The 27,427-nt window shown below is 53.5% G+C and overlaps 2 protein-coding genes across 5 annotated transcripts in view; one reads left to right on the top strand and one right to left on the bottom strand.

Annotated features, from left to right (window-relative positions):
- Positions 1–578: 578 nt before the first annotated feature.
- On the top strand, positions 579–6,438 carry TMEM106C (transmembrane protein 106C). Of its 3 annotated transcripts, none has more exons than XM_017853155.1 (8): positions 579–667; positions 1,606–1,820; positions 2,691–2,754; positions 3,246–3,405; positions 3,497–3,637; positions 4,088–4,137; positions 4,628–4,681; positions 5,703–6,438. In XM_017853155.1, the coding sequence occupies exons 2-8, from the start codon at positions 1,634–1,636 to the stop codon at positions 5,797–5,799; spliced, it is 753 nt and encodes a 250-aa protein (XP_017708644.1). In that variant the 5' UTR covers positions 579–667; positions 1,606–1,633; the 3' UTR covers positions 5,800–6,438. The 3 variants fall into 3 exon arrangements, with proteins under 3 accessions (XP_017708644.1, XP_017708643.1, XP_017708645.1); XM_017853154.1 differs by having other exon boundaries at positions 581–738; XM_017853156.1 differs by having other exon boundaries at positions 648–738; positions 4,628–4,723; positions 5,703–5,789.
- Positions 6,439–10,175: 3,737 nt separating this feature from the next.
- COL2A1 (collagen type II alpha 1 chain) overlaps positions 10,176–27,427 on the bottom strand; it is a 31,941-nt gene continuing 14,689 nt past the window's right edge. Inside the window, exons 17-54 of one of the 2 annotated variants that reach the window (XM_017853152.1) lie at positions 26,799–26,843; positions 26,263–26,316; positions 24,656–24,754; positions 24,315–24,359; positions 24,124–24,222; positions 23,881–23,934; positions 23,378–23,485; positions 22,953–23,006; positions 22,769–22,867; positions 22,564–22,617; positions 22,026–22,124; positions 21,581–21,634; positions 21,124–21,177; positions 20,714–20,767; positions 20,416–20,469; positions 20,124–20,168; positions 19,879–19,977; positions 19,524–19,631; positions 19,128–19,181; positions 18,798–18,851; positions 18,373–18,426; positions 17,945–17,998; positions 17,582–17,689; positions 17,024–17,077; positions 16,528–16,581; positions 15,829–15,990; positions 15,521–15,628; positions 15,240–15,347; positions 14,830–14,883; positions 14,552–14,659; positions 14,317–14,370; positions 14,027–14,134; positions 13,729–13,782; positions 13,170–13,277; positions 12,523–12,811; positions 11,882–12,069; positions 11,296–11,538; positions 10,176–10,761 (exon numbers count right to left, since the gene is read on the bottom strand). In XM_017853152.1, the coding sequence (XP_017708641.1) occupies positions 10,615–10,761; positions 11,296–11,538; positions 11,882–12,069; positions 12,523–12,811; positions 13,170–13,277; positions 13,729–13,782; positions 14,027–14,134; positions 14,317–14,370; positions 14,552–14,659; positions 14,830–14,883; positions 15,240–15,347; positions 15,521–15,628; positions 15,829–15,990; positions 16,528–16,581; positions 17,024–17,077; positions 17,582–17,689; positions 17,945–17,998; positions 18,373–18,426; positions 18,798–18,851; positions 19,128–19,181; positions 19,524–19,631; positions 19,879–19,977; positions 20,124–20,168; positions 20,416–20,469; positions 20,714–20,767; positions 21,124–21,177; positions 21,581–21,634; positions 22,026–22,124; positions 22,564–22,617; positions 22,769–22,867; positions 22,953–23,006; positions 23,378–23,485; positions 23,881–23,934; positions 24,124–24,222; positions 24,315–24,359; positions 24,656–24,754; positions 26,263–26,316; positions 26,799–26,843 (3,441 nt within the window). In that variant the 3' untranslated portion in view covers positions 10,176–10,614. The remainder of the gene's footprint in view (positions 10,762–11,295; positions 11,539–11,881; positions 12,070–12,522; positions 12,812–13,169; positions 13,278–13,728; positions 13,783–14,026; positions 14,135–14,316; positions 14,371–14,551; positions 14,660–14,829; positions 14,884–15,239; positions 15,348–15,520; positions 15,629–15,828; positions 15,991–16,527; positions 16,582–17,023; positions 17,078–17,581; positions 17,690–17,944; positions 17,999–18,372; positions 18,427–18,797; positions 18,852–19,127; positions 19,182–19,523; positions 19,632–19,878; positions 19,978–20,123; positions 20,169–20,415; positions 20,470–20,713; positions 20,768–21,123; positions 21,178–21,580; positions 21,635–22,025; positions 22,125–22,563; positions 22,618–22,768; positions 22,868–22,952; positions 23,007–23,377; positions 23,486–23,880; positions 23,935–24,123; positions 24,223–24,314; positions 24,360–24,655; positions 24,755–26,262; positions 26,317–26,798; positions 26,844–27,427) is intronic. The other variant, XM_017853153.1, reaches the window with a different exon arrangement.

Genomic DNA, 27,427 nt, shown 5'->3' with positions numbered 1-27,427 from the left:
AACCATAATTTCTAATCTTGTGGCTAATTTGTTAGTCTTACAAAGGCAGTCTGGTCCCCAGGCAAGAAAGGGGCTTGTTTTGGGAAAGGGCTGTTATCTTTGCTTCGAAGTTCAACTATAAACTAAATTCCTCCCAAAGTTAGTTTGGTCTATGCCCAGGAATGAACAAGGGCAGCTTGGAGATTAGAAGCAAGGTGGAATTGGGTAAGTCAGATCTCTCTCACCGTCATAGTTTTCTCATAATTTCTGCAAAGGCAGTTTCTCTGGATGCTCTGCATCTGTGTAACCTCAGCGACTACACAGCTCCTGTGCTCTAAAGAATATTTCAGAATGGCTTCGGTAGCCGGCAGCACCTTCCTCCTCTTGCAGCAGAGAAGTGTTTTGCTCGGGAAACTTGACTGGAGCCTTTCCCAGCCTATCTAGCGAACAGCAGAGCATCCTCCGGACTCCGCAGACGACCCCGGCCGGACAGCCAGGCTCGCGGCTCCCCGGCGCTCTCTGCCGCCCTCTCCCGGAACCGAGGGAGCGAGACAGCGGCGACGTTGACGGGAAGGCCTCCGGAGCCACGAAGAGCGCACGCGCGAGCGCGCTCCGGCATCCCCCGAGCGGGCTTGGCATTTAGCGCCTGCGCGCTGAGTGCGTGCCGCTCCGCCTATCGAAGAGGCTGGTAAGTCCTCAAGCTGGCAGGTGGTCGCGGGAGCGGCTGGAGAGGAGCTACTGAGAGTTCGTGCCCTCCAGGTCTGGGACGCTGGCGTTCGCTCCTGCCTGGGCCACTTTGGTGGGCTCAGAGCATCGCTTTTTGCCAGGGGGCGTGACCTGAGCCCGCCTCCTGGGGCTGGGGGTGGAGAAGAATGGGAATCGTTAAGGCCCCTTATCAGTTTGGTGCCTGTTTGTTGCTCGAGGAAGGCATAGAGCTTACAAATAGTGAAGAGGAAGGGGCGAGGCTGGACCAGGTGGGAGTGGGGGTGCCCCAAGTCCCAGGGCGGTGAGGATCGAGGCAGGTGCGCGAAAGGCAGGCCCTGTTCCTCCTCCCCACCCCCACCGGCTGTGAGTGGCGGATAAGAGGGAAGTGGGGAGCAGTACTACAAAATGGGGGTCCCGATGGAAATCGTACAGCTGTTGGGACCACACCCAGGGCGGCAACTTGTTATTTCTGCGTTTTTAATTTTCTTATAGAAACAAGCAATGCCGGGTCGCAGTGGTCTCACGCGCGGTGAGATCGCGCGAGGCACTGGTGGAGGGCGCGAGCGGGAGTGCGAGGGATGGTCAGGAGAGCGAGAGCCATGCCTGCGTAAGGCACGGGGTGAAACGCGCGTGGCTCATACTAAGAGAAGTACAATGAGAAACTGAGCCGGGCAAGTGTGGCGCGCCGGGTAGTCCGAGCGTGAGCGCGAGCGAGCAGGGGAGAATGCGGTGAACTCCGGTGAGGCGGAGCTGTGCAGGTGAGCGTCGCAAGATCGTGCCACTCACGTCCAGCGCGTGGCGGGGGGCGCTGGCGTGAGCAGAGAGAACTCGTCTCATGAAGAAAAAAAAAGAAAGAAAAAAAAGCGATTTCTGTCGTGATTCACCGGGGCCGCTAACGTGCACTCCCTCTTTTCATCTTAGGACATGACACCAGTGGCATATCACGGCCATGGGGTCTCAGCATTCAGCTGCTGCTCGCCCCTCCTCCTGCAGGCGAAAGCAAGAAGATGACAGGGACGGTTTGCTGGCTGAACGAGAGCAGGAAGAAGCCATTGCTCAGTTCCCATATGTGGAATTCACCGGGAGAGATAGCATCACCTGTCTCACGTGCCAGGGGACAGGCTACATTCCAACAGGTGATCACGGAGGGATGATTCCCTGATGAGAATCCCAAGGTACTTTTGGAGTTCTCCTGTCTGCCCAGACAACTTTTCTTGTAGGCAGTAATACCATAACAGTCAGAGACAGTGCCCTGGACAGGAGCCAGTTCGACTGACTTAATACACTTGGGCAGTTCCACAACTTCTCTTCCTCTCCTTATTTTTCCAACCCTTTCTTCTTTTCTTCACCTCCACTCTTGTTCTTTTCCTGAGGTTTGGAATATTCCATTTGCTCTATGTTGTGGGGTTAGTTGACAGGCACCTTTCTTTATCGCTGTCACTCACAAGGACTGGGACAGCTTTGCAGGGAAACCATCTTGGAAGCTGCTTTTCAAGGAAATGGACAGCTAATCCTTAACAGCCTAAGGTCAGAAAAATATATCAGGTCAGGAGAGAGAGACAAATACTCAACCTTGGTACAGGATCATCTATTACTATTAACAAGTTGGCCCTCAGAAAATCTTTAACAGTTGAGCTGGAGAATCACGGAAATTTAGAGCTGGTTAGAACCTTACAAATAATTTACTCCAAAGCTTCCATATGAAAGGCGAGGAAACCATGGCCTTGAGAGATTCAACGACTCTGCCAAGTCGGTGTAGTAAAGCCAGAACAGGATCCCAGGTTTTTCAGCTTCCACGTCACTACGCTAGCAGCACTGATAGATGTTTTATAATTTGTGGCACTTTCTTGTTTCTTGTTCATTAGACCCAACATGTGAATTTCACTAGTGTTTTTAAAAACGTCTCATTCCAGAAGAATATTTGTTGTGGCAGCCTCAAGTGAGACATGAAGGAAAGTACTGCCAACACATGGGATTTACAAAATAATTGTTTGGCTCTTTTCTAGAGCAAGTAAATGAGTTGGTGGCTTTGATCCCACACAGTGATCAGAGATTGCGCCCTCAGCGAACGTGAGTTACCTGCCTCTCACCTGTTAATACCTACTTCTGTCCCTAATCTCTTTCTATATGTGTGAATGCCAGTTAATTCTTTGAAAAGTACATACGTTCTTATAAGTTCCCCATTTTCCTTATAACTGTTTGCCCAAGCAGGGTATCTCTGCCCCCATCACAATCTGGGGAAAGAAACTTGAAGCTGGAAATACTTTAAAGGTCAAGGAATGGAATTAGAAGAAATTGGGAAAGTGGGGTGTTCTGGGAGGTGTGGGACTGTCTCTGTCCACATAGCTCCTTTCTTCAGCTTTTCTTCCCAGAGTGCAAACAGTGTTCAAAGGAGTTTTAAAAGATTTCTCCCGCTTCGCTGCTTCTTGACTGGTTTATGGTTCCTGACTCTTGGAACTTCCCTTTCACTCCCTTCTCTTTCCTGGTTTTGTGTTTAATCTTGACACACTGAACTTTGATATCTGAATGCCTGGGTCGGTCATGTGCTGTGTCATTTGCAGTAAGCAATATGTCCTCCTGTCCATCCTGCTTTGTCTCCTGGCATCTGGTTTGGTGGTTTTCTTCCTGTTTCCACATTCAGTCCTTGTGGATGATGACGGCATCAAAGTGGTGAAAGTCACATTTAATAAGCAAGACTCCCTTGTAATTCTCACCATCATGGTAAGCCTTAGGGTCTCATTCTCTGGGTTGTACACCTGCCAGGCTGGGACCCAGGACACTTACACTTGTTTCCTGACTTGCCCCGATGTAGGCCACCCTGAAAATCAGGAACTCCAACTTCTACCCGGTGGCAGTGACCAGCTTGTCCAGCCAGATTCAGTACATGAACACAGTGGTCGGTACATATGTGACTACTAACGTCTCCCTTATTCCACCTCGGAGTGAGCAACTGGTATGCTGTTCTTTTAGGAACCTTGCCCCACAGGCCTGAGAGAAGAGTAGGGGGCTGCAGGAATGCCATAGCTGTGTCACTTTCCTTTTTGTCTTCTCATTTCTACTTGTAGGAACTGGTGGTGAGGAAAACCTGATGGGCCCTGTAATTATAAATAATTGTGAGAAAAACCAGCTAGCATTTAAGCATCTGGGGAGCAGAATAATTTGTAAGAGAAAAAGATTTGCTACAAATTAAGAAGCAGCGGAGTTATAGCCTGAGGTCCATTGGCCTCTCAAAAGGGAAGAGGTTGGCAGTATCTATTAGAGGCTCATAGACTGTATTAGGGACAATCTCAGGGAAGTATTTTGTATGTGATGGAAAAATGACCCAAGGTCTTTGAATTGCTAATAACACTGTTCTGTGTCAAGCCTGCTTGGTCACAGACCAACTCTGGTATCTTATTTTCAGGTGAATTTTACCGGGAAGGCCGAGATGGGAGGACCGTTTTCCTATGTGTAGTAAGGACACTGTTCTCTATGTGTGTGCTCTCTACTGGAGGAAAGGGATTCAAAGTCATACTTCATTGATTGGGGCCTGGTCCTGCCTTAGGTCTCAGCTTTTGGCCTATAGGTTCCCTGGCTTTGGATGTATTGAGATTTATTTGAAGAATGTATTATTATTATTATGCATGTATTTGAAGAATGTATTATTTGATATGTGACGGAAGTGCTGGAACTTCTAAAAGACAACGTTAAGCCACTGAGGTTCCAAGCGCCAGCACTTATATGATGGGTTTGAAAAAAACAGAAAGTGGTAGGATGCTGTGGGAGGATGAAAACGACAGTGGCAGGGACTGAGAGCTGACGAGCCTTGGCAGCACTGAGGTCGGAAGGGGGAGGGGGTTCACCCCAAACAGGACAGTATAGCTCTGCACTCTTCTGCTGAGGCTTTTTAAAACAAACAAACAAACAAAAAACACTAACTATTTCCATATTTGCTGTTTGGTAGCTTCTTCTGCACGGTACCTGATATCCTGGTGCACAACATAGTGATCTTCATGCGGTGCGTCTCTCTTCCCTATCCTGACGGATAATTCTTTGAAAAGTACATACGTTCTTATAAGTTCCCCATTTTCCTTATAACTGCCCAAGCAGGGTATCTCTGCCCCCATCACAATCTGGGGAAAGAAACTTGAAGCTGGAAATACTTTAAAGGTCAAGGAATGGAATTAGAAGAAATTGGGAAAGTGGGGTGTGTGAGCCTACCACCTTTGCTCAGGAGGCCCCTGTGTGGCCACAGGGCAGAGGCATCTAGCCCGAGGGGACACCCAATGCCTCACAGGCACAGATACAGTAGACCCTTGGTGTTCTCTAGATGTGGTGTCCACATACCCTTCACAAATCACCAGTCACCCTGAGCAGTCAAACATTTTCTCCATAAAATGGGTATAGTTTAACTAAACACAATGTCCCCTCAGAATCCAAATGAGACAGTCATGAACAGAATAGCTTTCTCAACATGTTAAGTACTGAGCATTTGACCAGACTTCCTCTCTAGCCACACAGATTACCACATGTCATGGACCTTTAGGGTTGTTTCTGGAATCATGACTGTTAAATTTGCAAGTGACAAGACTGCTGCAGACATGAAATATGAGGGGTTAGAGCAGAGTTTCTCAGCCTTGGCACTGTGAAAATTTTGGGCCAGCCCTTTGTTGTAGGAGGCTGTTCTGTGCATTGTAGGATGTTTAGCAGTATTTGTGGCCTCTACCCACTAGATCCCAGTAGTAAACCCTCCATCCCTTAGTTGTAACAACCCAGAATGTCTTCAGGCATTGCCAGAAGTCTCCTGTGGGGTAAAATCATTCCCAGTTGAGAACCCTTGTTTAGAAGGCCACCTCCTGGCACAGTATCTCTATGAATGTGGAAAGATTTTCTCGCCTCCTGGTTACATAACCATGAGGGTATGTGCCTGGGGCCCCTGGGTATTGTTGCCTGAACTTGCAAAAAATTTCCTGGGACATTTTTATGGCTTATTTCATCCCCTAAACATAATTAATTCTTCTTGGTTTTCTTTTCCCTAGAACTTCAGTGAAGATTTCATACATTGGCCTCATGACCCAGAGCTCCTTGGAGACACATCACTATGTGGATTGTGGAGGAAATTCCACAGCTATTTAACAACTGTTATTGGTTCTTCCACATAGCACCTGTAGAAGAGAGCACAGCATCTGTTCCCAAGGCCTGAGTTCTGTACCTACCCACATGTGGTATAAGCAGAGGAGGAATTAACTCCCAGCAAACATCCTCCTGCCACTTAGGAGGAGACACCTCCCTATGGTACCACTTATGTTTCTCAGAACCAGCAGAATCACTGCCCAGTGCCTAGCCTGTGCCCAGCAAATAGTTCTCACTCAATAAAGGTTTTCAGAATTTAATACAGATCTTTTCAGCTGTTCTTAGGGCATTATAAATGGAAATCATAACGTGGTTCTAGGTTATCAAACCATGGGGTGACGTGGAGTTAGGACTGTGAGTGAGCTGCAGGCCATTATCAGTGCCTCATCTGTGCAGAAGTGGCAGCAGAGAGGAACCATCCGAATACCTAAGAGAAAACAGACCTATTCAGGATGTGAATTTGTTTCAGCTGTTCCCAAAGGCCTGGGAGCTTTTCAAAAAGAAAGAAGTGTGTTGGCTTTTTTTTTTAGAACGTTAGAATTGTTTTTACCAAGAGTCTACATGGGGCTTGATTCACCCTTCATCCATTGGCTGGAACATGGATTGGGGATTGATAGAAAAATAAACCCTGCTTTTGATTCATCTGTGTCTCCTCTGATTGCCTGGGTGTCTTTGTAGGGATCTCTGGGGGAACCGTAGAATAGTTCCCTGCCAAGTGGGTCAGGATGGAATGGGAGGAAAGAGATTGTACTGATTGTACTCCCATTCCCATGAGTTCCTGTCACAGCAAGCAGCCTCGTTTTCCTCCATCTGCCACTTGCAGAGCGGGGCTACCCTTTTCCCTTCCAGGACAGAGCACTCAGTGCCCCCTGGAGGTTGGAATTCAGTCTTGAATAAGACATCCTGGTTTGAGGTTGTAAGTTTCTTGGGTCATCTCCACCTGCTCTGCCACCTAAGGTTAGGCTACAGCCCCAGGATGGCAGAGAATCTAGTTAAGAAGCTTGAGTAGTCAGGTGTCAGAAGTTAGCTCTTCCCATAGCACTGGGACCTCAGGAAACCCTAACAACAATAGATGGTGGCTGGGGTTGTATATTAGTTTTTGTCTCCATTCCCATAGCTTGGTTTTCAATATTTGTGTAATGATCTGTATAGTGTTGAATCTTCAAACTAAGGCTAAATTTCACGACTGTTGGGCTGACTTCGACCATAACGGAGGAACCCAGAAGCTGAGGGTTAAGTTTCAGTGTTGCCCTGGATCATGTAGTGACACGTGTACATGACAGTGATGACTGATGTGGATTGATGATGGGATATCACCACTTACACAGAAGCAAATGTGCACCGTTTCTGAGAATGTTGCCCTAATCAAAACATGCCCTAAACACATGAAGATGTTCACATTGCTACATTTGCTCTTTAGTTTTCCTATTTTCCAAATAGCCTATGTAGCAGCTTTTTCATGGAATTTTGAAAAAGATACTCATACTGGTACTTCAGTTTTGAAACATTTTTCTTTTGTGATCATATGCCTTAGTAACATTTCTTGCTTTTGATATTATCTTAAAATCCAGTTGTTATTTTAGAATGAGAGCGCTTACATTTTAAAAACATATAGCAATAAATCCGATGTGATAATACTATCAATTTCCGTATCTGTTTACATTATTATCATCTCAGACTGCACTTTGGGATGTTCTGCATAGCTTTATTGTAGTGTCTGTCAATTCTTGAACAAATGCCTGGAATATTCTCTCAGCACCCCCGAATAGAAAGAGGAAGTGGCTGGCTTTGGTGTCATTGTCATCACCATTGTGTTCCCGATGGATTGAAGTTTTCAGAGTGTGTTTCTTGGAGAGAGGCTTTGCTAGCTATCTCTTCTCTGTAGTTTCTGGCTTAGCCAGAAACTATACTTATCTGTACTGTGACCTCTTTCTTATCTCGAACTACTTATCCTGTATCACCTGGTTGAAGAGTTGCTGCATACAGAGATGTCCATTCATTTATTTACTCACTCGAGAAAGTATTTATTGAGTACCTGCTGTATGCCTAGGATTGCAATTTCTAATGCATTTTGTCCAGAGTCATAGCTAGAGTTTAAAACACCATCACACATCTTTTATGCTCACCAGGCCTTATATAGGCCACAGTTTATCTCCACCAACTGTTCTGCAACCCTAGGTACCTCAATGCAGGACCTCCACGATCTCTGGGTCAACTCTCAGGGATTCAAGCCGAAAGTGTGAAAGAAATTATTAAAAGAATCAGCCTATTTGTTTAAAGCACTACATGAATCAATAGGGTCCCAGGTATTTTCTCTGGACAAAATAATCCTTATTCTTTGCCTTGATAAATAAAATTCTTTATTACCTGGTTAGCACTCCTTTAAGATTCTGTGTTCTTTCAGTTGTTTAGAAGGGAACCCACTTCAGAAGTTCTGTGATTTGCACAGTATCCAAGGGATTTGGAAGTAAGTCTTAGCAGGAGCTGAGACTGCTAACTCCTAGTCCAAAGCCTTTGATGCCAGACACTTCCATGGAGATGAGAAGGCTCAAGAGAGGGAAAGCCTGGCCCAGCCCCTTAAAATCAGCAAGCTGGGTCTTTCCACTCAGTCCTGCTGAGTGGAATTTATCCTGAGTCCTGCTGGGGTCGGGAATTTATCCGACAGGTTATTCTGACCAGTGAGACTATCTCCTTTCTGGAGGCATCAGGGATCACAGAAGTTAGTAATGATCCTGGTTATTCTCACCTTCCCCTCTGGGCCAAGGGAGGACAAGGAAGCAGCACAGGGAGCACAGCCCTGCCAGCCAGGGTGGCGATTTCCACCTGACCCTAGTGCAGGCAGAGGTAGAGCTTTCTGTGCACCGCCCTGGGCTCTTCCTTCTGCTTCATGCGGCAGTTACCTAGGGGGCAGCTGCTATTACTTCTAGGTTTGACTAGGCACTCAAGAAGCAGGTGAACTGCAAGGAATCACCTTGATCCTGGAACTTATCTTGCAGAGGTCTAAGCTGATGGTCACAATCTACTGAACTACTTAATTAAGAGTAAGTAGGCTCTGGAGTTTGACAGGTTGGAGCAGAGCTCAACACTCTAGCTCCAGCTAGGAACTCATATATGTCACCTCTCTTCCGACCCTAATTAGTGCTCTTGGTAGGTGGAAGGGTTGTTTAACTTATGAGATAGCTATTCTAATTATGTGTTTTCAGTGATCATGTTTTCATTTTACTCCTTTGTCATGAACTAGTTCTGACGGGGTATATATTATTATTGTAGATGTATATGTATCTATGTGTATATACATACATATATAAACCTAGGTATATATTATATAATAATATATAGGTACATTCTATATATTATATAATAATATGTAGGTATAGATTATTATAATTATCTGGTGATAATTTATATCATAAATTGAGTATTAATACATACAAATCCAACACAAGTATCTTATTTATTTTTACTATTTAATAGAAAAGCTGTCAACCTTAACGTGGAGGAAGCAGGGGCAGGGATGGGAGAAGGGGACAGAGAAAGGGGTAGCGCTCTGTTTTATCAGCTGTGCCAAATATCTGGAAATTTACTTCACAAAATACTACTGCCCTCTGGTTGATTTGGAGTCCCTTGCCCACTTCACGCATTCCCGTCACTGTGGCCCTCTACTGGAGAAGGGGACAACTTGCTAATCGTTGCCACTTGTCCAGGTTATTGAAAGGCAAGGGACACCCAAGAGTAGGAAGAAATGGGAAGCAGTCCATTCTTAAGCCTGGTTTCAGAGTACATGGAAACTTTTAAGTGTAGGCCCAGGGAGTGAAGAATGGGGGCTAGAGGGGTGGGGACACGAAAGAGGAATATGGGTGGGGCAGGTCACATTTCCACCTCTCCTTGACCTACAACCAAACGTCTTATAGGGGGACATAAATAGATCACTCAGATTGATTGTGTGCACTTAACCATGGGCCCCTGCAGGATTAACTCCCCTATCTTCTCCCTTTCTCGAGGGAGTATCTCCCACGTCTCCGATCCAGCAGGATGCAGCCCACATGTGGTCTTACACCCTAAGCTGGCAGGGCACTAATGTGTCATAGAGCTGTGTTCAGTGTTTCCCTTCAAGAGCAATGCCATCCCTCTGGCATACCTCTCTTCCCAAATTTTGGTCTCTGGTCCTGTTCAACAATGGGTTCCACATAGTGCCAAGGTTTACCAGAGAGGCAAGTTCATGTTTGTGTGAGGCTGCTAACCTCAGCAGTGTGGCTTCAGTGTCCTTACTCTAGGTTGAAGAATCAACAGAAGAAGTCCTTAGGACTGCTATTTGGGCATGCCTACAGAATGGAGGATTAATGGAAAAGAAGCTAAAGAACAAACCACAAGTCAATAGGTACTTTCCAATAATCTTTTCATTTTTAATATCAATTGATGTTTTAAAAAATACAGAGGTGTTTGACACAGAATAGCACCATTGTGTAGGACACACACAGTTCCTGCGCCCGGCACCTGAAGGGGGGTCTTCTGGCCTGGGCTGGGGGCAGTCACTCAGGGGGCATTTGACTCACACCAGTTAGTTTCCTGCCTCTGCCTTGACCCGAAGGTCTTACAGGAAGACAATAAATAAATAGAACACCGAGATTTTATTTTGCAGTCTGCCCAGTTCAGGTCTCTCAGAAAGAGAGGGGAGAAAGTCCGAACTGTGAGAGGGTGGGATGAATGGACGTCAGGTCAGGTCAGCCATTCAGTGCAGAGTCCTAGAGTGACTGGGATTGGAAAGTACTCGGGTCCTTTGGGTTTGCAACGGATTGTGTTGTTTCTGGGTTCAGGTTTTTACAAGAAGCAGACTGGCCCTATGTCCACACCGAATTCCTGCTCAGGCCCTCCTATGTCCATGGGTGCGATGTCAATGATGGGGAGGCGTGAGGTCTTCTGTGACCGGTACTCGATGACAGTCTTGCCCCACTTACCGGTGTGTTTCTAGGGCAGAAAAAAGGAGGAGGCTCTGTTCAGTAGATGCCTTGCTACCCAGTTCCAGCTGCCCAGGAGCCCAAAACTGAACAAACTGGCGAGCATCAGAGCCTACAAGGTTGAACCACACTGAGGGGGTTCCTGAGACCTCTTCTTGGCTTGCCAAAGGCCTCTCCACTTCAACTCCTATCCTTAGCAGCAGGGCCCTCCTCCACTCTGCCCTTCCCATCCTTCCCCACTCCCCACAGTGAGCTCCCAACCTGTGACCTCTTCTTCACCCTGTACACATTGTGAGAACACTTCTATAACAATCACTGGGTTCCAGGTAGGGTTTTATTCCCCTGAGTCAGGGGAATGGAGAAGATGAATGATATGTGCCTCTCCCCCACCTGTCACTCAGCCTATCTTCTCTACATGACCCTCAAACTCATGCCTCTTACGATCCTGTCACTTTAGGACCTGACAGCTGCTGCGGGCCAACCCTCAGCCCTGCTCCAGGCAGCTCAGGCACAGGCAGCTCTTCTCTCTGGCAGCCCCACTCACCGTGCAGTCATCCTTCAGGGCAGTGTACGTGAATCTGCTATTGCCCTCTGCCCGGATCTCGACGTCGTTGGAGCCCTGGATGAGCAGGGCCTTCTTGAGGTTGCCAGCTGCTTCGTCCAGGTAGGCAATGCTATTCTTGCAGTGGTAGGTGATGTTTTGGGAGCCTTCCGTGGATAGCAGGCGTAGGAAGGTCATCTGGACGTTGGCAGTGTTGGGAGCCAGGTTGTCATCTCCATAGCTGAACTGTTGGGGCAGACAGCAGCAGTGTGAGGCCTGGGAGCTGGCATTCAATGGGACCAGGGACTGTAGGGGCTGCCAAGAGTTCATGGTTCAAGGACCTCAAGGGTGCTGGGGCAGCAGGGAGCCAGTTGGATATTTTTGCTTCCAGGAGTGGAGCAAGCTCAGAGGACCTCTTTTCCCACCTCCACGTGGGAAAAAAATACTCTTCCTCCTCTTTCCCTCCTCTCAAGCCCAACAGAAAACTGGAGGAAAATATGGGGAAGGTGCTAAAAGCTTCCGGAGAGAAATAAAAGAAAGAGTGTGAGGAGCCATCTCTGCTCATCATCTAGGGCACCCAGGTACTCACGTGGAAGCCACCATTGATGGTTTCTCCAAACCAGATATGTTTCTTCTCCTTGCTCTTGCTGCTCCACCAATTCTTCTTGGGAACGTTTGCTGGGTTGGGGTAGACGCAAGTCTCACCAGTCTCCATGTTGCAGAAAACCTTCATGGCGTCCAAGGTGCAGCCTTGGTTGGGGTCAATCCAGTAGTCTCCTGCAGGGGAAAGAGGCAGCACCCATGGGGGCTCAGACAGGCACAGACACAAAAGCTTGAGAGGGCCAGGCCTGACTGAAAGGGACAGAAAGGCCTACAGGGACAAGGGATGAAGTTCAATGTGGCCTGAAAGGAGGGGAACCTGGAAGGATGCAGGGGCAGGGAGATCTGCATGAGCTAAGTCCAGCTCTAAGGAAGGACACATGCAAGAGGGCAGGAGCAGTGCCCAGCTGGTGGATGGAGTCCACCCTGAGGTCACCTTCGTCAAGTAGCCATGGCAGGACAGGTGCCAGGGCTGCAGCTTCTCTGCTGTGAAATGAGAGAGGAACCCTCTGGCAGAAACTTCCAGGCCCAGCTCTGCCCTGTAGTAGGGGGCGTCTCCTCCCTTGCTGCTGTGCCTAAGGGCTGACTCCCTGCTTCCCCGGGGCGGGGGATCCTGTCCTCCAAGCTTACCACTCTTCCACTCAGGATGGCAGAGTTTCAGGTCTCTGCAGGTGCGTGCAGGGTTCTTGCGGGAGCCCTCGGGGCTGCGGATGCTCTCAATCTGATTGTTGAGGGACTTGAGTGTGGCATCCACCTCGGCATCATGCTGTCTCAGGCCACCGGCTGCCTGGTCAGCCCGCATGTACTGCAGGGGGTCGGGGCCCTTCTCTCTCTGGCCTAGGCCAGCAAAGGCGGACATGTCGATGCCAGGGCCAGGGGGACCTGGAGGACCAGGGGGTCCAGGATTTCCAGGAGGACCCTGCAGCAGGAAACAGAGAGATCAGCCAGGATCGTGGGAAAGTGCCCCTCCATGTCCATCCCCATTTGCTAGAATGTACTAGAGTATCCCTCTTCCCGGTCCCATGAGTGGGGCAGAGGTGTAGCAGGCCAGGACCAAGGAAACCACAGCACCATGCCTATTTCTTCCTTAACCCTTCTCTTCAGTTTCCCAGCACTGATCATGGGCCCTGCGAACCTCTGAGGAGGCCTCAGGATAAAGGGTGCCATCACTGTTAACTGCAGGTTGATGCCCTAAAAGAGGCCCTGAGGAAAAAGGAGCTCAAGCCTCCCGGATGCTGGAGACACCTTGACAGCAGGGAAGGAGTCAGGACACTTACAGCAGGGCCGGTTTCGCCTGATCGTCCACGGGGACCAGGAGGCCCAATGGGGCCAGGGATTCCATTAGCACCATCTTTGCCAGAGGGACCGACAGGGCCAGGAGGACCCTGCAAGAGAGAGCGGTTGTGAGGAAAGAGTGGTCACCACAGGGAAGGCTGGGGAGTCGCCGGGGCTGGGTAGGTGGCTGTCCTGATAGCACCAGCCACTCCACCCCCAGTTCTTCACATGCTCAGTCATGGAAGTCTAAGGTGGTCTCTATTTAGCCAAGAACCAGCAGGATAGCCCCATGGCCTGCCTACCCTCCTAAGCTCCTCTTTGTAAAATGCTGTTACCAGAGGTCTGTCTGGCAGCGAGAGCTGCTTCGTGTTTGTCTTACAGCCACTGTGGCCTCAAGTGCTTTTCTGGCCATAGGCACATGAGCCAGTCCTGCCCCCACTGCTGAGTGAGGACCCCTGAGCCCACAGCTTCCCCAGAAGCAGCAGCATTTCCCTCCTCATGAGAACACAGGCCCGCACCCTCTGAAGGGCCCCCTCCATCTTCCAACTCCAAGTCACTTACTCTAGGGCCAGAAGGACCAGCAGGACCAGAAGCACCTTGGTCTCCAGAAGGACCCTGTGTAGAAGGAAGAGGCAAAAAACCGCGGTCAGCACAGACATATCTATCTATATCCTGGGAGCTGGGGGAGCAGCTTTATGTCCCAGCCGCATTCCTTTTCCACTTCCTCCTCCCTCCAGCCCTGAGGAAGTCCTAGAAACTGCTTAGGGTGATCCCAAGCTGTCCTGGCAGCACAGGGAGCTCAAGTGGGCTCTGAGTGGCAGGAGGCCTCAGGAAGTCCCACGCAGGCAGTGACACTCACAGGAGGGCCGGGCAGACCCTGCAGACCAGTGAAGCCACGGTGTCCCTTCAGGCCTCTCTCGCCAGGCTCTCCAGCCTCTCCTTTGTCACCTCGGGGGCCTTGAGGACCCTGGGAACAAGATAGACACAGATTGAGTCAGGTCAGGGCCAGGACAGGAGCCCCCTCCTGTCCCACCCAAGCTGAGGAATCCCTGGAACCACAGGGCTGGAGGCCCGGGAACCACCTGGAGGCCGGTTGCCCTCGAGGCCTACCCCTGGTGGGGACTCAGTGCAGGACACTTGGATACTCACCTGGATTCCCCGGGCTCCAGCTGGTCCTGAGGGTCCCATGGGGCCTTGTGCACCCTGAGGAGAGAGTGAGTGCAGCGTCAGAGAAAAGCCAAGACAGGTGAAGGCCTCCTCTGCATCTGCCCCCGGCTGGGCACTGAGGCCAATACTCTGTAGTCCAGAGACTGCCTAAACCCAGGGACTGCCTCAGCCCCACCGCTCAGGGGAAGGCAGCTTTTACTGAATTCAGGATACTTACAGCTTCTCCTCTGTCTCCCTGCTTGCCAGTTGGACCAGCGGGGCCAGGAGAGCCAGGGGGCCCAGGGGATCCAGGAGCTCCCACAGCACCAGTCTCACCACGATCACCCTGTCAGGAGAGAGGTCTCAGGCTCAGAGAAGAATGTTCCAGAAGAGACAGGAACAGAAGGTCCTTCTAGGCTGAGATGAGACTGGTTCCAACCAGCCACCCCCGACTAACCTGTCAGGCCCGAGGCAATGTCCTCCCCATCCCACTGCACACACAGACACCAGACACACCTTGACTCCAGCTGCGCCATCTCTGCCAGGGGGGCCATCAGCGCCGGGGCTTCCCTGGACAAAGAGAAACAAGAATGCATTTAGAGCTGCTTCCTGCCCATCTCCACCTCTGCTCCCCCAGCCCCCCTCAGAAGCCCAGGCCTCTCCTCTTCTGCCTAACTCACTCACACTTTGAAGCCAAAGCTTCCTCACTGAGTTTTCCTCCTCCTTCTGGAAGCAGCTCTTGGTCTCTATGCCCGTCTCTCTCCCCCACAACCTTCCCATTGCACCTAGGCTCTCAGGCCTGTCAGCTGACGCTGCCACCTGCTTCTCCAGCGCCCTGCCTGGGACTTGCTCTGGCTGGCCCAGCACAGAGACTCACAGGGCCCCTCTCCCCAATCAGGGCCACCCCAGGGGGTCCCACTGCTCACCTCTCGTCCAGGTTCACCTGCGGGACCAGTCAGGCCAGGAGGACCCACGGGGCCAGGAGGACCTCTGTCTCCAGATGCTCCAGGAGCGCCCTGCTTGCCAGGCTCACCCTGGAGGGACAGAGACAAGGACGATGAGCGCACATGGTAAGCACCCCTGCCCAGGGCCCACTGACCCTTCAGGGAGAGGGCAGACAAGGGACAGTCCTGAGGGTGCTGAGGGAGGCAGAAGGCTTGGCAGGCAGGGCCCAGCTTGGATGGAGGGAGGGACACCCCACACTCACCGATGGGCCAGGCAAGCCTGGGAATCCTCTCTCACCACGCTGCCCAGGCAGACCGACGATGCCTCTCTGACCCGCCAGACCCTGGGGACCTGGTGGACCATCGGCACCCTGAGAGAGGAGAGGCGGGAGATGAGAACTGACAGAGTAGCCCAGCCTCTTCCGCCTTCTCAGCATAGCTCTGTCTGTGCAGCCCCGCTCCCTGGCATCCTCATGGCCCCTGCTCCCTCCCACCCCATGCTCTGTGAGCTCAGAAGCCACTCACGACCCTGCTCCCGGGGACCTTGGCATGGGCCTGGTGAGGGACTTACAGAGGGACCATCATCTCCAGGCTCTCCCTTCTCGCCAGGGGGTCCAGCAGGACCTTGGAGGCCAGGGTCACCAGCTCGGCCAGGGGGGCCGCTGTCTCCTCGAGCACCTTTGGGACCATCTTTTCCAGAAGGACCAGGGGGACCAGGGGGTCCAGGGTTGCCCTAGAAGGAGAAAATGCGGAAAGTGAGGGCTCATCTCACCCTTCCTCATCCAGGCTGCCAAAGTCACTATGGCCTCATCGACAGCAGTTTCCTCTCTGGGGGCTTCTCTACCTCCCCACACTAAGGGCAACTTAACCCCCACCCCAATCTACCTCTGCAACCTTCTCACCATGTAAGACAGCTCTGGGAAGCCAGCTCTGGCTTCTCCAGCCCCTGCTCACTTTGCTTTCTCCCATCTACTTGGAATCCCTCCTTCCTCCTCCCTTTATCCTCAATCCCTCTTCCTCAGGAGCTGCTCCACCCCTGCCCCTCTGACCCCTGAGCTTGACCCAGGACATGTGGACTTGCTTTAAAGCACACAGGCAGGTGCACAGAACATGCTGAAGAAACATCTGTCCAGAATGAAGGTAATCATGGCGGCCCTGTCCTACCCACCGAGCTAGCAGGGCAGTCACCTGGAGCTCTCCAGACCCTGTTGGGTGCTGGGCCAGGCTATTCCATGCCGCCTGCGCTTCTCATGCCAGGAGAATCACTTACATTGGAGCCTGGGGGTCCAACGCGGCCAGCAGCTCCAGGGAATCCGGTGGCTCCCTGTGTGGGGAGAGGAGAGTCCCTGAGAACCTCAAGCCCTCAGGAGGTTCGAGATTCAAATGGGCAGGGGGTGTGGTCTCAGAGCCTGGTGTGGAAAGGGTGAGGGGCTGCAAAGCAGCAAGGGGGAGCCAGGGAGGGAGAAAGGGCCCCCGGGTCTGGCCATAGAAGCAGGCACAGGCTGTTCCCCTGCCTCGGACTTCGGCAGTCAGCACTTCAGGGAGCTGACCGAGGGGCAAGCCTCAAGCTGGGGAATCCGGGACCACTGTGTGCTCAGCCCACAGGCGCCCTCTCTCCCACCTGGCTGTGGGTGGCCTTAGGCTAGGGGCCAACGCAGGGCTGGGTAAAGAGTGGGGGGCATCCCAGAACACCCCCCGCCATGGGAGCCTCTGGGACCAGGCCCTCTTTGTGAGGTGCAGGGTGGGTTGTGAGAGGCCTCACTCACCGGGGGCCCTTGGGCACCTCGGGCTCCTTTAGGGCCAGTCACTCCAGTAGGACCCTGGGAAGGAAAGAGGGAGACAGTGAGGCCCAGTACCCGGGGAAGTCGGTGGGCTTCTGTCTGAGCCCCAACAATGGACCCTTGAGGTTTTCAAAGAGGCAGCTTTCTTGGCACTAAAAACCCAGCCTGAAGGGGCTGCCCCAGGCAAGCCTGTCCTCTCTGCCGCAGGAGACTTGTGTTCTAGTAGAAGCCCGTCAGGCAACCACGGAACTGGTCTGGGGTCTGGCCTCCCGGGAAGCTCTTCCTGCCACCGCTCCCTTCTCTCCAGGAGACCAGCAGCTTGGTTATGGCTGTCGGTGGCCAACCTGTACTCTGTCAGTCCCTCCACCCCACCCACACAGCCCACATGCCACATGGGGACTATGAAAGCTCCTTCTACCTACATGGGGGTGTTCCCAGGCCTGTGAACCATCCTCTGTGTGCAGCCTGCTGGGGCCTCCCCATCTGCACCCCAGGAGCCCTTCCTTGAGGGAACAATTCTTGGGGGAGTGCAGTGTTACCCACCTGAGGCCCAGGCGCTCCAGAGGGGCCCTGAGGACCAGGGGCACCAGCGTCGCCTTTCTGGCCGGCCTCTCCTTGCTCACCCTTGGCCCCAGGCTGGCCATCAGCACCCTATAATGGGAGGGAGGAGGCGGGCGAGTGAGGGGCAGGCCAAAGCCCTGGAGCTCTTCCAGAAGAGCAGGAGACTCTGAGTATCTGCATGTGTGTCCACCCTGGCCTGGACATGATGGTTCTCTTGGTATGGAGGCGGCAAAGGAAAGGAGAGGAGAGTCCATTTCCCTCCCCAACAAGCTCTGATGCCTGAGGGTGCTGGATGTGGAGCTGGCCTGAGTGGAGGGAGCCAGGCGGATGGAGAGAGATACTCACGGGAGGCCCAGCAAATCCTGCTGGTCCGGGGGGCCCAGTCTCTCCACGTTCACCCTGTGAGAGAAGGGGGCGTGGCGAGAGGTCAGGCCCCGCTGCCTGACCTGCTTCTTCTCCCCTCCGAGAGCCCTTTGGGCCCTGCCCAGCCTCCTGTTCCCCAGACACCGGCATCTGAAAGCAGCCTTAGTCCTGAATACAGGCTGAGGCTCTGTTAACCCAAAAGCCCTCAACCTGAGCACATCATGGGAGTGATGTGCCTTCCCCCTTCCCTTCCCATCTCTCCTCCCTCCCTAGACCCAGCGGGCAGGGAGGGAGCCAGTGCCTGGCAGCACACAGGGCCACCACGCAGCATGAGGGCCCACGCAGGCTCCCTGGCTCTTTGGCTCCTGGGGGCTGAGGGCAGAGCCAGGCTCAGAGGGGCAGACACTCACCGGAGCGCCACGAGCACCAGCACTTCCTGCAGGACCAGGAGGTCCAACTTCTCCCTAAGGGCAGGGAGAGGAGGAAGAACCAGGGGTGAGAAGGTGGGGAGTCAGAGTGGGAGAGGGCAAAGTGCATTTGGGGGGCCTTGCTCGTGGGGAGGGGGCTCCAGGTCCCCCGGCACAGCCTGTGTTACTGTGCAGCCCACACGCGCACCTTCTCGGCCTCTGCTGAATGCACTTTTACCCCCAGCCCAGCTGTCCCATCTGACAGGGAACACTTCACTTCTGAGAGGACCCCCTCTTCACCCCTCACAGCCCCGGCGAGCAGGAAGGTGACTGGTGAGTGAGGACAAGACAGAACAGCCTTTGGCAGGAGATAAGAAGGAGGCATGACAGGGAGGCAAGGCGTGGAGAGGCAAGGAGCCAGGACTCACCTTCTCGCCATTAGCACCAGCCGGGCCAGGGGGGCCAATGGGACCTGTCAGGCCCTGCGGGGAGAGCAGGTAGAGGTAAGGGAGACAGGCTGAGCCAGCCGAGCACATGGGACTCCACACCAAGAGGACCTTGGTGTGCCCTCCCACCGCCTCCAGAGCTCCCACTTACCCTCTGGCCCCAGTTTAACAGAGAAGTCCCTGCAGTTGCCCAGCCCCCACAGAACAGGACCAGGGACCCCACTGGCAGACTGCCCAGCCCCCTTCCCATCTCTCCTGGGTGCGGGGCTGGGATCCTAATGCCCAGCAGTCCGGCAACCCGCATTCACTTACTCGTCCACCATCCTTTCCAGGGGCTCCCTCAGGGCCTTTCTCACCAACATCACCCTGGGGAAAGAGAAAACCAGCCACCTCAGCCGGGCACCCCAGGACCCCTGTGGCTGGCTCAGTCCCACCGAGGCTGGGGTGCTAGGGAGAGCCCAGTCCCTGCCCAAGAGGGATTTGCTGTGGTCTCAGGGTGGGTCAGGAGCAGCAGGGGCAAGATGAAGGAAAAGGGGGAGAGGATGTCACTAAAAGGCAGGGAGCTTTGGAAAGGAGTCTTTAAGCTCCTCAAGAAGGGCTAACAGAAACCCTCATCACCAGGTGCCATGAGGGAATGGAAGCGATCACAAGGGGCAGGAATGTGGCAAAGCCACATTTTTGGTGAGAGGCCGTAACCCCAGTACTTACCCTGTCACCCTTGGGCCCAGCGATACCAGCTGCTCCCCTCTCGCCAGGCATTCCCTGAAGACCTGGAGGGCCCTGAGCCCCAGGGGGGCCTGCTGGGCCAGATGCACCCTGGAAGGGAGGTAAGAGGGAGTCTGTAGTGGACAGCACCTCCCCTTGAACCCCTGTTCGTGGAGTCTGGGTAACCAGGGCCCCAAACCCCTCTTCCTTCCCTTCCTCCCGTGTATACCTCCTTTCCAGCTCCATCTTCCGCCCCCCACTTCTATTCTTCCTTCCTCCTGAGCCTGCTCCCCTTCTCCCTGTTCAGTGGGACTCCCAGGCTGCTGAGAAGACCCCCACAGGACACAGCCTCACTTACTTTGGGACCATCAGTGCCAGGAGTGCCGGGGAGGCCACGGGCACCTTGGAGGCCCTGGGAACCGGGAGAGCCACGTTCACCTGGGAAACCTCGTTCACCCTGCAGCAGAGACACCAAGAAGTGATCAACCAAGAGCAATGGGGGAGAAGGCCCAGGGAGAAGCAGGGAGGTGGGGAAAGGAGCAGGAGCCTAGAACCCAGGGCAGGCCCAAGAAGGCCGCCTGCAGTGGCCAACAGGACACTCACCCTGGGACCCACGAGGCCAGGGGCTCCAGCTTCACCGGGAACACCCTGGAGAATAAAGAAAGATGTGTGAGAGTGAAGTCTTCATGTCACAGACCCCTGAACAGTCCTCCACGGCGGGGCTGAACATCACTCCTCCCATTGGGGACTGTGTCATCTGTGGAGGCTGGGATGTGGGTCCAGGACATTCCCAGGCCTCACAGGGCTCCTCATGCCCTCTTGCCCTTGCCTCCCAGGCATCAGAAACGACCTTCCCATCTAAACAGGTTGCAGGTCCAAAGAGCCCCATACTCACCTGGTCACCTGGTTTTCCACCTTCACCTGGCGGACCAGGAGGGCCAGGAAGTCCCTAGAAGCCAAAGTGACAAGCATTATCAAAGGAGTGAGTTTGCTGCCCTGGCCCCCAGGGAGGCACAGTATATGGTAGACCCAAAGGAAGGAGGCAACAGCAATGAGAGCCAGGGGTGCAGGGAAAGTTCAATGCTTGGCACCCTGCAAGAGGCATGGGCCCTCCAGTGATGGTGCCTGCTGCTGTCCCAGGACACCCTTGATATGGCAAAGAACTGGACAGAGAGCCTGGTCCAGCCACCTACCTGGAACCCAGATGGCCCAGGAGCACCCTGCTCGCCTCGTTCACCAGCAGGTCCCTGCAGAGGAAAAGAAAAGGTGAGCTGAGCCAGTGTTCCAGAGACCCTGAGAGCCACAGCTAGTAGGGCCCAGGGGAGGTCAGCAGGGTGGGCAGGACAGGCGTCTTCCTGCGCTGCTCAGATAGTACGTGCATGCCTCGCTGCACTCCCATTAGCCACCCACACTCCTCTCCACCAACGTGGGTCCACACAGCCTCCTGGGACACCTTGCCTCAGCTCAGAGTGAGTCTGGTGTACCAGCTTAGCCCACATCCACATCTGTCAGCTCCATTATTGGATGGATCTGTGGTCTCCCACCCCCACCCCTCCCAGCCCCTGCCCCCAGGGTCACCTGGGGAGGCTAGGAAGGTACTTACAGCAGGGCCAGGGGGTCCTGCAGCACCTGTCTCACCATCTTTGCCAGGAAGACCCTAGAGGGAAGAGAAAAAGACAATGTAATGATACGTTATTTTCCCTCTTGAAGTCCCCCTAGGACTGGGCAAAGGTACTTCTGGCCCACAGTTTCCAGACCTCCACAATACCCCAGCTGAACCCCATTTCCACACCTTTCCCTCCCTTCCTTCCCAGGCCCCATCTTTTCTTAGCTGTTTTCAGCATGGAAGCCTTCCCCAGCTCCCTGGCCTGCTGACCAATGGCAACCAGAAGTCTCCCTGTGTAGACACCCAAAGGGCCCAGCCAACATAGGGCTCAGCCACAGGGATCAACACTCAATACAAGAGGTCCCAGGACCATGCCACGGGGATGCCATTCCCCTGTCCTCCCTGCAAATGCCCAGCCAACACCAAACCATGGGCAGTGGGGAAGGATACTTACTCTCAGACCAGGAGCACCAGGCAGTCCCTTCTCACCAGCTTTGCCAGGCTCGCCCTAGAGGAAAGAGAGAGCAGGGCCGTGGGGCAGATGATTTGGTAGGGAGTTAGGGGCAGAGCAGGCTGCAGGAACTGAGGCTTGGGGCCACATCCTGATGGACAGCCGAGATAAAGCAAATTACCAGCCCTTCTGTTCAGGGGCCATGATGGTAGCCAGCCTGCTGGGCACTGCCACATGGAACAATGTATGGCTGCAATGCCCCGACGCTCTCTGGGGCTGTGGATTTTCCCCAAATCACATGCAGACCCCCACTGCCACCCATGGCACAGGAGCCCCACTCATCACTGTCCCTGGCTAAACTCTACTCAGGACCCAGCCCTTTCCCCAAGAGGTCAGGGAGGTAGGTAGCACCACATGGAAGGAAATGGAAGAACAAATTATTACTTACATTGGCACCTTTGGGGCCAGGGAAACCCATGACACCAGGCTGCCCACGAGCCCCCTGAGGACCTGGAGGTCCAGGACGACCATCTTCACCAGGGGCTCCCTGAAAGAGAGAACACCATTCTCATAACATAGACACTCTGACTACATCCATCCATCTAGCATCCACTAAGGGCCTACATGGTAGACCCAGAACTTGGCACCAGTCACACATGCTCAGTATCTAAGATTGACCACACCACACTCATGGGCCCATCTACAGCAAGACACCGCTGAGCTTAGAAAGCTGCCCAAGAAAGTGCACACACAATGTCATCATTCCTCCAAGGATAAGCCCCAAATGCATAATGGAGTGGCATTTTCAGAGCTCACGGCTACTGCACAGGCTACATCTGGCCCCAGTGCCTACCATCTACTCCCTACCGCAATTCTCAAAATTCACAGTACTCCAGGCCTCCCCAACCCAAACTCCATCTCTCTTTTCTCTTGCCTCCCCAGGGAGATCCCCTCACCCTCCAGCAGCCCTCAGAGGATAGACTTACAGAAGGGCCAACTTTGCCTTGAGGACCAGCATCACCAGGGCGGCCAGTGAGACCCTTTGTTCAGGAGAGAGAAGAGGGTGGGGTCAGGAGCCGGCCCCAGGACCTCCCAATCCTGGCAGTGCAGGGCTGGAGGGAGCCAGCCAGGAAGGGCCTGAGGGTCTGCCCAAAGTCTGAAGCCAAGGGCAACAGCGGCTCTGCTACTTACCCGGGCTCCAGGAAGTCCAGGTTCTCCAGGACGGCCAGGGTCACCATTGGCTCCCTTGGGACCAGCAAGACCACTGGGCCCTCGCTCTCCAGGAGCTCCCTACACAAGGGTACACAGGGAGTCAGTGGGATACCATGTGACCAGCGATGCAAAGAAGGACCCCAGCCCCTCTTCTCCCACTCACCTTGGGACCTGCCAGACCATCTTGACCTGGGAAACCGCGGTTGCCAGGAGCACCCTAAAGAGACACAGGGAGGAGAGGCAGTGAATGAGAATGGCCCCTAACCCAGCCAGGCTCCAGCGGGTCCATCCCACTAACCCACCAATCCCAATTTCTGGGGAGCAGTAACTGTGGTCTGCAGGATTCTCAGAGGTTAACTTCTGGAGCCTGTCCCCGCTTCCTGGGAAGGAGTTCAGACTGTTTCATGTCAGCCTGGCAGTGGGGGGCACAACTCAGGGTCAGACTCCCTCTCCCCATGGTGTGGATGGAGAAAGAGGAGGATGACATGCGGAAAAGTCATGGGCCACGACCAGAACACGGACCACAAGGACTCCACTTCCCTCTCGAGATCACAGCCCCCGTGGGATAGAGCCTCCTCATTCACTTACTCTTTCTCCAGGGGGACCGATGGGCCCAACACCACCAGGCTCTCCACGGGCACCTCTCTTGCCTTCTTCACCAGCGGGTCCAGGGGCTCCCTGGGGGCCAGCGGGGCCCTGAGGACCACCAAAAAAGAGAAACAGAGTGAGCCTTCACCTGGCCCTGGAGCAAGCCTCGACTCAGAGTGTGGAGGAAATAGCCTTGGCAACTGTTTCAGGGCGGGGGGCTTGAGGATGAGAGGCCATAAAGGACCAGCCATGGCAGAGCAGAGGGAAACAAGAGGACGTAACTGTTCACACTGGCCAAGCCGAGGATGGGAGCTGAAGCTGTATCTGGGCCTTCTCAGCCCTGTTAAGTCTCCTCCAGGCATAATCTGAAAGGACCCAGACTGGGGGATAGAGCCCCGGAGGAGGTAGGCGGTGGGCCGGTGGGGCAGTGGGGAGGAGATGAGGAGGCCTGTGACCCACAGAACAGCAGTAGAAAAGACAAGGGCGTGGGGGCAGATACTCACAGGTTCTCCCTTGGGGCCTTGTTCACCTTTGAAGCCAGCAATACCAGGTTCACCCTTGAAAAGAGAGGCAGGTTCTCACACCAGATTCTCTCCAGGGAGCCTGCCCCACCCCAGAACCCCTGTTCACGATGCCCTTGGATGGAGGCCGCTGTGAGGCCAGGGCAGGAGAGCGTGGGAAAGAGGGGTGATGGGGTTTGACTCCAGAGATGTCAATGGGACTTGGGGGTCACTTTGGGCTCTTACCGTCTGACCTTTCGGGCCCAGAGGACCAGTTGCACCTTGAGGGCCAGGAGGTCCCCGTGGCCCAGGGAAGCCAGGAGCACCAGCAATGCCAGGAGCACCCTGTCAGCATGAGCAGAAGGGAGGGGTGTCAGGAGAGGGGAGAGACAGGACCAGGCTCGCTTGGGGGAGCGAAGTCCAGGGGCAACACTCACAGCAGATCCTTTGGCTCCAGGAATTCCATCTGTTCCAGGGTTCCCCTGAGAAAGGAGACATTGTCAAATAAGCAGCAAAGAATGAACCCCAACCCCCTCCAGCCCTCCAGGGTCCAGATCCAGGGACCTGGCATAGGTGCTGTCCATTTCAGGGACATTCCCACCATATGTTTCATGGGGAAGATGGGATAGAAGGGGATACATCTAGAGATGGGGACAGGCATTGGGCCAGAATGAAGGTTTGGTGATTGGAGCCCATGGCCGTCAGAGCAAAGTACAGAGTCAAGAATTCCAAGCCCACAGACCCCAGACCCCCCAGGCCAAAGAGAAGCTGCACTTACAGAGGCACCAGCAGGCCCAGGGGACCCAGGAGTACCAGGTTCACCACGAGGACCTTGAGCACCTTCAGGACCACGGGCACCAGTGGGGCCGGCTTCACCCTGGGAAGAGACAGGAAGGATGAAATGAAGAAGAGAGGGGACACAGACCTCTAGTGGGCAGGCAACAGCTCAGGGCCAGCTGCGAGCACAGCCCTGGATTACGCACATGCACCCAAGCCCATACCTGAACATGCGCGTACACACACAGGTCATGTTGCCATTTCTGTCCCTGCCTGACTGAGCTAATGACTTGATGACTTCCCACACCTGCCTCCTCTACTGCTCACCTCCTCTCTACACAGTAAGCCTCCACGTGCCACAGCACAGCTACGTACTATAGCAATGGACAACCCACGGTTCCATCGACACCATCAGAAAAGCGTGGGCTGCCATCTTGGCACCCTGGGATAATGGATGGACACCGCTCTCTCCTCCCACCTCCTGTTTTTCTATATTATTGAGGAACTGAGGTCACTTCTAAGTCTCTGAACATCCGGGCTCAGAGCACCACCTCACTCCCATCTGACTGACAGGTGAAGAGTGACACCCCGGTCCTGGCCCCAGTCTGTTCTCAGTAAGCCAGAAATCCAAGACAAAAGCACATGGGGACTCTGCCCCTCCTTGCTCTCAATGCAGCCCAATTCCCCTTAGGGGGGGCCTCTGGCAAGCCCCCTGCCCCCAAAATGGCTTGTGCTTTTACTTTCATTTTTTCCTAAAAATTACAACCCACTCTAGATGGCAGAGTCCCTGGGGAGGGCTGCCGACCTGGAGAGAGGGCAGAGCCTCCTCAGGTTTCTTCTCAGAACATTCCTGCTTCACTTTGGTAATTATTATTTTCCAAAGGTCAGCCCCCCTCACCTTCCGCTGTCCCTCTTCACAATGAGTCTCCTTTACCCGGCTCCCGGGACCTCAGACACTGTCTGGTTGCCATGGAAACCCCCAGGAGGGGAAAAGCAACCTGATGCCAGTGACACATGGAGGCTCCTTATTCATTCCCAGGGACGTTCACACTGGAATCCCTCCTGGGCTGAGGGGCCTGGCCCTGAACTGGCTGGCCTCCCACTGGCCTCTAGTAATCCTCCAGAGAACTCCATTAACATGGCTTGGAAGAGCCAGGCACCCCAAATGAAGCAGAAACCTGGAGGGCAGCAGAGGCTCCCTGCCTGTGCCCTCTTCCCTGTCCAGTTCCCTCCAGTGCCCGTCAGGGCCCCGAGCTTGCTCAGCTGTTGGATCTCCCCTAGGTTTGCTTCCCTTTGCTGCCACTCCTGGCTTTCTGCCCCTGCCAGGCCTCTGGTGTATCCCCATCTTCTTCTCTGTCCACCTCTCCCCACTCCAAAGTTGTAACTGGATCTCCCACGTTTTATCTTCTGTCTTACTTTCCCTCCAGGCGAGGCTACGAGTGTCTGGCTTTTTGCCCTGCCTAGACGGAGGGGGCAGTGGGTGGGGTGGTGGGGAGCTACTTCTCAGAAGGGAGCAGGTGGTTGTTGAGGGAGCAATGAGCAAGGGTTACAGGGAAAGGACAGCTTCTCAGCACCCAGAAATTCCTGACTGGATAACAGGGCGTGTACCTTGGCTCCAGGAGCACCAGGGAAGCCAGGACCACCAGCAGGACCGACAGGACCCTGGAGAGAGTAGGCAGATGAGAAGAGAGGTGAATGCCAGTTCTGACCTCCAAAGCAAGCCACCCCCACCCCTCACACTCCTTCCCTCCTCTATACTGATTTCACTCCATGTCCATTGTGGCTAAAAAGCCTTGGATGAAAATTGTCCCCATTGCCAGCGTCCCCAGGAACTTTTGCCTGGCTTCAGAAGGCAAAGCAAGTTTCTGACTACATCTGTGGTGAGAAGCAGAATCTCTATTGACCTTCCTCCTCTAAAAAGACTGCTGAAAGGATGGCTGAGGAAAATGAGCCCATGCTTCAAAGCTTGTTATCAACACACTCAAGTGATATTTAAAAACTACTTCTCTTTCTTCCTCCTTTCCAGTAGACATCTGAGTGCTGCTGTGGTTGCACCCAATAAACCCTGCAGACTTCACCGGGCTGCTTAATAGGACTTAGAGCACAGCAACAACAATGACCTGCTGAGGATAAAATGAACTTACCGGAGGCCCTGCAGGGCCTGGCTGACCATCGTTGCCTCGGGCACCCTGTAAGCAAGAAGGAAGTGACCATGAGAAGTACCCACAGGCCTTGTCCATCCCTGCTTTTAGCCCACCCTTACAGAAAACGAAGGAGACACTGTGCCTGGGGTGTCCCAGGGCTGAGCATGAGGATGGTGAGGTGTGGGCTTCAGCTTTGGTGTCTGTGTGAGTGGGTGACCAGAGGGTAGTAGTGGGGTTCTTCTAATCCTTTTTTTTTTTTTTTTTTCTTTTGAGACAAAGTCTGGCTCTGACACCAGGCTGGAGGGCAGTGGTGCGGTCTCGGCTCACTACAACCTCCACCTCCCAAGTTCAAGCGATTCTTCTGCCTCAGCCTCCTGAGTAACTGGGATTACAGGCATGTGTCACCACACCTGGCTAATTTTTTTATTTTTATTTTTAGGAGAGACTGGGTTTTGCCATGTTGGCCAGGCTGGTCTGGAACTCCTGACCTCAGGTGATCCACCCGCCTCGGGCTCCCAAGGTGCTGGGATTACAGGCGTGAGCCACTGCACCTGGCCCCTAATCTTAAACAAAGCTTAAATCATTTCTTCTTTTCTTTTCTTTTTTTTTTTTCTTTTTTTTTTTTTTTT

The sequence above is a fragment of the Rhinopithecus bieti genome, unplaced genomic scaffold (genome assembly GCF_001698545.2).
Source record: "Rhinopithecus bieti isolate Rb0 unplaced genomic scaffold, ASM169854v2 scaffold_36869, whole genome shotgun sequence".
NCBI classification, from domain to species: Eukaryota; Metazoa; Chordata; class Mammalia; order Primates; family Cercopithecidae; genus Rhinopithecus; species Rhinopithecus bieti.
This window is presented reverse-complemented; position numbering and strand designations above follow the sequence as displayed.

Bases quoted from the DNA above. Each gene is read 5' to 3' on its own strand.
- TMEM106C (XM_017853155.1), top strand. From the start codon at position 1,634: ATGGGGTCTCAGCATTCAGCTGCTGCTCGCCCCTCCTCCTGCAGGCGA. The intron at 2,755-3,245 runs GTGAGTTACCTG...TGTCATTTGCAG, and splicing joins AGATTGCGCCCTCAGCGAAC to TAAGCAATATGTCCTCCTGT. The intron at 3,406-3,496 runs GTAAGCCTTAGG...GCCCCGATGTAG, and splicing joins TTGTAATTCTCACCATCATG to GCCACCCTGAAAATCAGGAA.